The following is a 10,529-nucleotide window of genomic DNA, read 5'->3' as shown; positions in this document are numbered from 1 at the left end:
GTGAGAGAAGTAAAATCCCATAGGTTGCTTTATAAATAACACCCCCCCGCTTGCTTTCCGCTACCGCTAGGGTTTTCAGCTGTCTTATCCCCCCGCGAACAACTTCCACCTCGCCGCCTCCACCCTAACCCTAGCCACCCGCCGCCGCCCGCCATGGCCGACGACCACTACTCCTCCAAGCGCAAGTACGACGACCCGTCCCCGCCGCCTCGCCGCACGGGATTCTCTTCCGGGCCGCCGCCTGCCTCACCACCTGCTGGCGCCGCTCCGGTCCCGTCATCGTACAACACCGTGCCGCCGCCTCCCGACGAGATCCAGCTCGCGAAGCAGCGCGCGCAGGAGATCGCGGCCAGGCTCTTCAGCGCCGCGGAGGCCAAGCGCCCCCGCGTCGACAACGGCGACGACGACGTCGGCGCCGAGAGAGGTGCTTCCCTAGGAGGGTCCGGCCGTATTGGCGGCGGCGGCCTCGGCTTCTCGTCCTCGGCCGGTGGTGGTGAGTATCTGACCAACCTCGTCAATCCCCCCTGTTAGATCGGGAGATCTGTTTTTGTTTGTGCATCTAGTAATCTCGTAAAGTCCCCCTACTGTAGAAGTTTGTTGTTCTCCCCTACGAGTCGCCCATTGATTTGGCTGCTGGATCGAAAGATCTACAAGGCTGAGATGCTGCGGTGCTCAATTGTTTGAGCTCTTATGCGATTCAGGCGATTTTTTTGTTGCTTCCATGCTATGCATGTTTAGGAATTGTAGATCTACATATTATTGTTATCGCGGGCTTGAAAGGTGTGGCTACTCTGATAACACGCTACAGCTAGGTTGATGTTAGTTTGGTAACAAGCACAAAACGATGCAACATCCCGTGTTCCAAACAACCTTTGGATGGTATCTACTGTCGCAGATTGCTGAAAACTTTCTCCTGTGTAGGCGAGGACTACTGTTCTTTGTTAAATTCTGCTGGTTACTTTTTTTTTGCATCCTTGTGTCGTGTATTTCGTTATTGAGATGTACCTGTCCGCAGCCCCTTAGATGATCTGACTGTTTCATCTATTGAACTGTTGTCGGGAACCATTGCACGGATATTGCTGAATGACACGCTACCCTGTTAGGCTCCTTTTCTTTTATTTCATTTATGTTAATGCACAAATCCAAGTAATAAGGCAGTACGAACAAGAATGAATGTCAGGTGAGTAGGCTCCTCTCGGGGGAGAGATTCTGCCTGCTATCCCATCTCAGTCAGCTATCCATTCTTCACTGACGAGCGAAATATACATTCTGGTTGCTATATTTTACCGCAGTATTTTTATTGATCGTGAATAAACTAGTTTGCTACTAAATTGTATTGAAACTCTCTTTGCTCAGCTTTCTCTGTTTATAAAAAATCTGCACTGCCTTCATTAAACAGATCTGCAGCTGTCATAAGTATAATGGGTCGCTGTTTTGCTTTCAGGACATGGTTCTACCATCTCACCGTTATCTTCCCAAGGAAGTGCACATCAGTATTCCTCATATGGTGGATACCAGAGTGGCAGTACAACCAAAAAGATTGATATACCAAATGGAAGGGTTAGCTACTTTATAGTTTGCTTGTCCTGACGTTGGATTCATGAATATGATGGTACAATGTTGCTTCAAGTGGTTTGGTCGTTCTGTTGTTTCATAATTCCTGTTTACGTGTTTAGGTTGGTGTTATCATTGGAAAATCCGGGGAAACTATAAAACATCTCCAACTTCAGTCAGGCGCAAAGATCCAAGTAACAAGGGACATGGATGTTCAACCTGGCTCACAGACAAGATCGGTTGATCTTTCGGGCACTCCTGATCAGATAAGCAGAGCTGAGCAATTGATAAGTGATGTTCTGGCAGAGGTATTACTTGTTTTGCCTGTTACGCTCATGACTTGCATATAGTTGTGCATCCATCTGATCAACAATACTTGTCATTAACCTTCTGCAGGCTGATGCTGGTGCATCTGGCACTGTCTCTAATAGGAAGTACAATCCACCTCAACCTGGCTCTGAGCAATTCCAAATGCAAATTGCTAACAACAAGGTAAATTGCTGAACTTGCCAGCATGCCAGTGAGCTGCTCCTGCAGCTGGTATTATTTGGTAAACTTTAGCTTCTATGGTGTTATGAAAGCTCACTCTCTTTTTCTTCTCAGGTCGGTCTTGTTATTGGGAAGGGTGGTGAGACTATTAAATCAATGCAGGCCAAATCTGGAGCTCGTATACAGGTTTGTAATCTTGTGTATGTGCTAGCGAGTAAAATCAACTCCAATTTGGATTGTGCTAAAATCGAAAGTAACTAAAGCTCCTGCTTTTTAAGTTTCACCGTTTTTCTTGTTTTATCATTCCATTTGTGTTCTATGACAAGAGAATAACATGATATACAATTACCTAATGCCCACCCAAACACCGTTTGTTTGTGAGATCTGGGACTACTTGTGCCTGTGCTTCTAGTTTGTATTGTTTTTATCATCATAACCATCTTCATTATGATTTCATTATATACACATATATTTTCAGGTCATTCCTTTGCATTTGCCCCCTGGTGATCCTGCAACTGAAAGGACACTGTATATTGATGGAACAGTGGAGCAAATTGAAATTGCAAAGCAGCTAGTTAATGAGGTTACCAGTGAGGTCGGCTTTCTTTTTCTTGTTATGCTACCTGCCACTTACTATAGCAATTTGTTATTCATCTGTGTTGTTGAAATCTTGCTGGTTTGATTCTCATCTTCATGTTATTGTGTATTTGTCTCATTTTATCATTTCGCTACGTGACCGACCTTTTTCCATATTTTGCTTGCAAGATCTTTCCTTTTTTATGCCGCTATGCGACCTTGTGTTCTCGTCAATTATACTCGCAATACATGTCAATAGGACGTATAATTCACAGGCTATAGTCAAATAAAACAAATTCTAATGGCCGTGCTTCAAATATTATTAGCTACTCTGCTCTTTTGAGCTTTCTCAACTGAAAATACTGTGTGCTTTTGGAAATTTAAATAATAGCGAATTCATACTACAGTTGAGTAACTCCATGTACCATTATGATATATTGGGAATGTGGTTTTCTGTGCTGTCTTTCATTACATATCATACCTGTGCTTGTGGCACTATAATTATATCCCAGGGCAGACCATTCTGTTGACATAAAGCCAAATTAGAGTCCGTACCTAGGTCTGGGGACTGCACAGATCTATCCTGGAGATCAGGTTTGTTGCTACTTAATGTTAATATACTTGATGCTGCTGGTTAAAAGATGAAGTTGTGAACTAATAGTTTGTATACGGCATGTGATCTGATCTCGTATATCTGGTCATGTACTCTCAAATTGGCATTTGTTATTTCTGTACCTGGGATTGAATTTGTACATTCCTGTAACCAGGTGGCCAGTCTGTTTTGACATAGATTTTTGGTTGTACATCTTTTACTCTGTCTGGAGGCTAGATGTTAATCTTTTCTGGCATTATTGCCCTTGTTCATTTCCTGATGCTTATTTTGATCCAACTTTATCTATTGCTACCACCACCACCTGGGAGCAGCATGTGATGCTTAAGAATTAACAGTATGTGGATTAGTCATTTATTAAATTTTGTATGTGCATTGCCAATTTTGGATTTTGTAATAATTTATGCAGATTACCTTACAAGAAGCTATTTATTTGTAGTTTTGCCTGTGTTTTCTCCCCTGTGACTTTTCAGGTTACCACACGACCAAGCTGCTTAGAAACATCTCTTATATGCCTCTTTGAAATTACTTTTGCTTATTAGTTTAGAACATTGTTATCAAGACTATCAAAACTATCTTGTGTATGGTCTTGTAGCAATAAACAGAAGTTCCTCATATTAAGAATCTTGCTACCATCATAGATTATTATTAATTTGTCAACATGTATAAACTGCATGGCAATCTTTTATTGCTTGCTATCCTATATATGTGTTTGTTTAGCTGCCCAATCTTCATTAGCTCCCATAGTTTTGCACATGGGAGACGCTAGATGGGCATCACCAAAATTGCTTGAGAATCTTTCTCGGTGAGTAGCTTCCTCATTTTTCTTGGTGGTTCTGGAATTTCAACATATATTACTTTGCTCTGTTTTGCACATGATTTGTCTGTTGTTTTTGCTATCTCTATCCTACATGGTACATTGTATGTTTTTGTTCTATACATATACAGATGTGCAAACTCTATTTTTGCAGAATCGTGCCAGAAATCCAATGTCAGGTGGCTATCCTCAGCAAGGCTATCGCCCTCCTCGTCCTCAGGGTAACTGGGCACCTGGTGCGCCAGCAACACAGCAGCCTGGTTATGGTTACATGCAGCCTGGAGCTTACCCTGGTGCGCCCCCACAGTATGGCCAGCCACCTTATAGCAGCTATCCTCCAGCATCTGGAGGTTACCAGACTGGGTGGGATCAATCTTCAAACCAACAGCCTCAGCAGACCCCCCCTGGCACTGGCTATGACTATTATAACCAACAGCAGCAACCGCAACAACAACCAGCCCCAGGAACTGCTGCACCTGCTGATGCCAGTACATATAATTACAGCCAGCCTGCTACTTACGCTTCGCAAGGTTATGGTGATTCTACATATTCTCAGCAGACTGGTGGGCAGCAAGCTTATGATTACTCTGGTTATCAGAACCAAGGGCAGCAGCAGCAGGCCTATCCTCAGCAGACTGGATATGATCAGCAAAGCTATGGCACAACTGGTTATGGATCAGCTGCAAACTCAACTCAGGATGGTTCTGCGCCTCCGAGCTATGGTGGTCCAGGTGGGGCTAGTCAAGCATCTCCAGGGAAACAGGCTTCAACTCCAGCTACTGGAAGCAACCCTGGTTATTCTACCCAACCACCTACCAGTGCTGCATCAAGCTACCCGGCACAAGGTTCTGTCCCTCCATCTGGCTACGCTGCGCCTCAGACACAGGCTAGCTATGGAGCCCAACCCCCGGCACAGGGCAGCTATGGCCAGGGCTCATATGGGCAGTCTCCCCAGGGTCAGAAACCACCTACATCTGCTCCTTATGGACAGGCAGCACCTCCTGGATCTGCTCCGGCTGGTTATGGGCAGTATGGTTACGGCCAGCCAGGCTACGGTGCACCCCCACCTTACCCTGGTGCACCCCCTGCAAGCCACCCTGGCTATGGCCAGCAGCAGTCATACGGTGATTCTTATGGCACCGGTAGCTATGGGCAGCCCCCGGCGTATTCTACTGAAGCTACAACTCCTGCTGCATCCCAAGACTCTGCCGCTGCACCTGCACCTACCACAACAAATGCTGCTCCTCCTGCTCCTGCCAACAGTGGTCCGGCCCAAACCTCGAGCTAAAACTCTGCGATCCTGCCTCAGCTACATCTGCGACATTGCATCCTGAGCTCCGTTGCTCGGCATTTTATATCTAGTCTCTTGCTGCTTTACTATCAACTGTCTAATGCATTTTTGTTATTTGTCTGTCTAAGTTATGTCTACTTCGCTTTTGTTACTTTCATATATGGACTTGTGGTCACTCTGCCGTACTGAAGTTGTTATGGATACTGGTTTCGTATCGAAAAATGCAACCAAGACTTTGTTTTTTTGGACCATTTATGTGACTTTTGATTAGTTAATCTCTGAATCAGGTTGGATTATTTGATCTGTATTTGCGTGCTGTGCCTTATCCTTTCAGTCCTTTACTTACTCTGTTGCAAAGTAAACAGTTTGTAGTAAAAGGTCGGTCCACATATAACCACTGAAAGGTACATAACTCGTACTCCCTCCGGTTCATATTAATTGACTCTAATATAGATGTATCTAGACATATTTTAGTTCTAGATACATCTATATTGAAGTCAATTAATATGAATCGGAGGGAGTACAACTACTAAAACTGATTGTGCCTCAGAAGCACATCAAAGAGTGGCTCATCATATGGGGTTTCTTCTTATAACAAACTAGAAGGATACCCCTCGCGTTGCAACGGGAATTTCTCCGATAACTCTATTTTGTAAAAAATAAAAGGGTATAAGTTGATTAGAATAGGATATTATTTGTAGGAACATGCAGGATGCGTAAATATTCAAGAGACTAATTTAAAAAAACTGCCTTGAAATTGTTATGTAGTTGGCGGCTAAAAGTTGATGATGTAGATAATTGGATAGCTTAAAAAATACATGATGTGGTTTGCATGTAGAGTATTAATGAATGTTAATGGGGAATGACATGTGAGTAGAATGGATGATGTGGATAGAGATAGACTTTAAATGACTTTCTAGTGGGTTTTTTTTTTGCTTTATAAGAGATAGATACTCCCTCTGTTCATAGAAGTATGTTAATGGATATCAAAGATTGATATAAAAGGATTTTAAAGATTTATCTAATTCGGATGGATCTAGGCTCTTATTTAGAAAAACTTGGGACATCATCTTACCGTCCATTCCTTCGTCAATAAAAGATGTCAGTATTTATGTGACCTTTGATTATATGTCAATCTTCGAATATCCTTAGGAAATAACTCTAATGGGCAGAAAAAAAGGAAGGTCCCTGGACACTCTTAAGATTATTTTTCAAACCTGCTGTGCTCTTATTTAAGGAAAAAGAATTTCACGGGCTTCCTCAAAAGTAAGGGATAGGATTAGACTATTGACGGCTGCTTTCTCTAAAGCATGAAAGAAACCTAGATACATCTATATTTGAAAAAACTTGCAATATCATTTTATGGACAAAGATAATATATCAGCCTAGCAGAACCAGAAAAGGTTCATCTTAGCCTGTTTACAAATTCAAGCATCTGAATTTGCAGGTGCAATGAATTTGCTCTGGAGGTTATATCATCGGACATCTATACCCACATCTCAAATTCTTTTGGGCAACTTATAGATTCCGACGGGAGAAGCTCCTAGGAACGTTGGTAAGCGTCACTTTGACGGACAAACTCCCTAGAGCCCTTTTTTGATTATTTTTAAAGTTGACATTTAAATTTTCAAAAAATCTGAAAAGAATTCCTATATGTTGATACTGATCCAGGCTATGGTGTTTTAAAATCTCAATAAAAAATAATTTGTATTTCTGCCAACAAAAAAAATGACAAATACCGACAAACCGAGAAGTTTTTGAGTTTTGCACCGTTCACTATCTCAGATCTTGAAATTTATTCTTTTTTACACATCCTAGAATATGTAATAGTTTTCATTGAATTTTCCACACATGTTTTCTCAGAATATTTTGAAACTTAAAAATGCCGATTTCAGACAATTCGAAAAGCGACCTCAAGGAGCCTGTCCTCTGAAACGACGCACCCCATTCTTTTGAGGGTATGGGGTTTGGGCTTATGAGATGCCTAATGTTTTTTAGCTGAATATATTATGTGACCCAAGTACCTGAAAATACAAAATGTGTGGTAGTTTAGTAGTAGAAAATAAGATAGAAACGAATCAAGAAAATTATGGAGAATGAAAACGTAATAAAAACGGAGGCTCCAAGGTATGTGGGACATTTGCTCTGCCTATCGTCTAAAGTGGTGCAGTGTCTATTTGATACTATAACCAAGGTCCCTTTATGCTGACATGTTTTGAAAAGCTTATAGTTGGCTAATTTAAATTAAGGTAACAAGGACCAAAGACATGTAACAAAGAAAGTGGAGGAAAAATCATGCATGCAAATATGGAACGATAGTACAAATGCCTATACAAAGATTCTAAACATCAATCAGTTCTATCTTTTCTTCAGCTGGCTATTACATCGACCTATGCCTTGTGGTAGGAAGCAATGCAGAACAAACAACCAAGCGACAACTTTCAACACAAGAGAACTGTAGAAGGCTAGCAAGAATGGGCCAACTGTGCAAGTAACTCTTGGGGCGACTGGTGGCCAGAGCATGACCCGCACCCCCGACCTAACCACCTTTTGCCAATAGCCACGATGGACAGAACTCCTGCGCGCCTTGCCACCCCGCTTTGCGCAAGCCCCAGGTTTCGCCGGTCGCCACCGCCTCAACCTCCCTCTAAACCTTCTCCAACCCCTCGACTTAGGCGGTGACGAATCCTCTCCACACCCGAAACCCCAAGATCTCGTTGCCGGCGAGCTTCCTGCTCTGCACCCAACCCTAAACCCTAAGTTTTATTCGTCATCTCCATTGGCGACATTGGCGTCCGCCACGTCATCCCTCTCTCCGGTGAGGTCCATTCCTCACATGGCCGGCGAGGCGGACATCTATATTATTCTTCTTCCTCGCCGACCACCAACTAACAGGCCGACCCACCTATATCGCTCATTGTAGGGGCGTTTGTAAGGGTATATTGCCCCTATGTGTGGTTTTGGTAATTAATGACAACCCATATGGACTAATGTTTTCATTGAGTTTATATGAAGGAATATTCCATAGGTACTACTTGCTCTCCATGTGTTGGATTCAAGTATGGATGCCATGAAGATAAAAATATATCTTGTGTATTGGCATCAAGATCATCGGTATGAAGATATATATATATATATATATATATATATATATATATATATATATATATATATATATATATATATATATATATATATATATATATATATATATATATAAATAGCTAGATGCCCACATGGCTAGCTACCCATGGGGTCACAGCCGTTGATCCACCTTATAGATGATATAGGGAGCAAGATATGGTGGAGTCCAAAACAAACATCTTGCAGACGCCGTCACACCGAGCACACCTGTTTTGAAATGGCAACTCAATGATAATTCTCTCTGGCGTAACCGTTGTTGCATGGTGAGGACGATCGATCGGACAAGAACAACATGTGGCTGTTGCCAAAACAAGATCACCTTGGTAGTCTCCACCAAAACATGCAGGATCACCTACCTATAACACCCCCGGGATGCATGATGCATGCTGATGCTTACATGGAGTTTGAAACTTCACTGCCGCCGGTTCGTGGCAACAGCTACTGCAGTACAATCGCATAGCAAAAGAGACATGCAGAGAATATATCAGCAACAAACAGATCGCTCCGACGCGACTATGGGTTCTTCAAGGAAAATGTGGTTGAGCCATGATAGCAACAGACATGCAGAACACACCGTGTTTGCCTTGCCATTGCATGCAACCAATTATGTACATTTTTGGTGACCGTCGCCGTGAGTCCGACTTGTCTCTGCTCTGCTTCTCCGAGCATAACACTTACTCTTCTCCAGTTCGGAAGAAAAAACTGAGTAGCTAGGATGGCGAGGATGATGTGTAGCTGCGCCGGCGAGCCAGCGGTGCGCAAGGGCCCGTGCAAGCTGGAGGAGGATCTGATCCTCGCCGGCTACATGTCCCAGCACGGGGAGGGCTCCTGGGACAACCTCGCGCGCTCTGCTGGTAAGGCTCTCGATCGTTCATGGTTAACTGATAATACTCCTACCAAATTTGCAACCGTTTGTACTGCATTGCTGAGGGTCATCTCCGTGTGATGCGTCGATGCGATCAGGTCTGAACCGGAACGGGAAGTGCTGCAGGCTGCGGTGGCTGAACTACCTGAGGCCGGGGCTGCGACGCGGAAGCATCTCGCCGGAGGAGGAGATGGTCATTCGGGTGCTCCACGCGAGGCTGGGGACCAAGTGGGCCGAGATCGCCAAGCACCTCCCCGGCTGAACCGACAACGAGGTCAAGAACTACTGGAGGACCAGGATACACAAGAAACCACCCAGCTGATGCCCGGCCTCCATGGCGGCGAGCGAGGTGACGACTGTTGGTTTTGCCCTAGATCCTTGCGAGCTCGTGACCTGAAACACAGCGAGAAACAACAGATACAAGAACCCTAGATCGAACGAGAGAAGAACGATTTTCGTTGGTGCATATCTCTTATTTTTCCTTCCTTGCTTCTCTAACTTTTATAGACGTTTTACGTGATAGACTCCACGCCCAACACGGCTCACAAACCGAACCCAACACGACGTGACCCGTACGTATACGGTTTAAACCTTCCTAAAACGAACGACAAGATTAACTTCTACAATCACCTCCTTAAGCTTGTCGCTTCTTGTCTTCCTTTATTTCTTGAACACCAACCTTGCACCTCATTTCTTGAAACTTCGGCCTACTCAACGCCTTTGTCAAGATATCCGCAAGTTGCTCGTTTGTGCAAACATATTGCACATCTATGCTTCCAGACTTCCACACGGTCTCGGATAAAATGATATCGTATTTCAATGTGCTTCGTTCGCTCATGAAATACCGGATTCTTGCAAAGTGCAATAGCTGATCGGTTATCTATCCGGAGCACCACCGGTTCCACCTCCTTCTTCATCATCGGATCAGCCAATAGCCTTCCTAACCACAAAGCCCGGCACGCTGCTGAGCTTGCGAAATATATTCTGCTTCACATGAGGAAAGTGCCACTACTTTCCGCTTCCGAGAGCACCAACCGATCGGGTTGCAGCCAAGGTAGAATACCATTCCGGATGTGCTTTTCCGATCATCTATGTCACCTGCCAAATCACTATCCGAATAACCATGAAGCTTCAGCCCTTCTTCTCCTTTTTCATACACGCATCCATGATCCAAAGTCCCCTT

General features: G+C 43.8%; 2 protein-coding genes across 2 annotated transcripts; both read left to right on the top strand.

The window, feature by feature from the left end:
* The first annotated feature begins 85 nt into the window (after positions 1 to 85).
* On the top strand, positions 86 to 5,588 carry LOC124692139 (far upstream element-binding protein 2-like). Its single transcript, XM_047225442.1, has 7 exons — positions 86 to 493; positions 1,445 to 1,560; positions 1,677 to 1,862; positions 1,951 to 2,046; positions 2,158 to 2,229; positions 2,522 to 2,638; positions 4,201 to 5,588. The coding sequence occupies exons 1-7, from the start codon at positions 154 to 156 to the stop codon at positions 5,332 to 5,334; spliced, it is 2,061 nt and encodes a 686-aa protein (XP_047081398.1). The 5' UTR covers positions 86 to 153; the 3' UTR covers positions 5,335 to 5,588.
* A 3,608-nt stretch (positions 5,589 to 9,196) lies between these two features.
* Positions 9,197 to 9,608, top strand: LOC124687004 (transcription factor MYB24-like). Its single transcript, XM_047220860.1, has 2 exons — positions 9,197 to 9,335; positions 9,445 to 9,608. Exons 1-2 carry the CDS (start codon positions 9,197 to 9,199, stop codon positions 9,606 to 9,608), a joined length of 303 nt encoding a protein of 100 aa, XP_047076816.1.
* Positions 9,609 to 10,529: the final 921 nt, after the last annotated feature.

Source organism: Lolium rigidum, chromosome 2 (assembly GCF_022539505.1).
Source record: "Lolium rigidum isolate FL_2022 chromosome 2, APGP_CSIRO_Lrig_0.1, whole genome shotgun sequence".
In the NCBI taxonomy this organism is placed as follows: domain Eukaryota; kingdom Viridiplantae; phylum Streptophyta; class Magnoliopsida; order Poales; family Poaceae; genus Lolium; species Lolium rigidum.
Note: the sequence above shows the minus strand (reverse complement) of the source record. Positions and strands in the feature narration are given on the sequence as shown.

What these genes read in the sequence shown, in the direction of transcription:
- LOC124687004 (XM_047220860.1), top strand. Translation starts at nt 9,197, where the DNA reads ATGGCGAGGATGATGTGTAGCTGCGCCGGCGAGCCAGCGGTGCGCAAG. An exon ending in CAACCTCGCGCGCTCTGCTG is followed by an intron (nt 9,336 to 9,444) that starts GTAAGGCTCTCG and finishes CGATGCGATCAG; the next exon opens with GTCTGAACCGGAACGGGAAG.
- LOC124692139 (XM_047225442.1), top strand. Translation starts at nt 154, where the DNA reads ATGGCCGACGACCACTACTCCTCCAAGCGCAAGTACGACGACCCGTCC. An exon ending in CTCGTCCTCGGCCGGTGGTG is followed by an intron (nt 494 to 1,444) that starts GTGAGTATCTGA and finishes TTTTGCTTTCAG; the next exon opens with GACATGGTTCTACCATCTCA. An exon ending in TGCAAATTGCTAACAACAAG is followed by an intron (nt 2,047 to 2,157) that starts GTAAATTGCTGA and finishes TTTTCTTCTCAG; the next exon opens with GTCGGTCTTGTTATTGGGAA.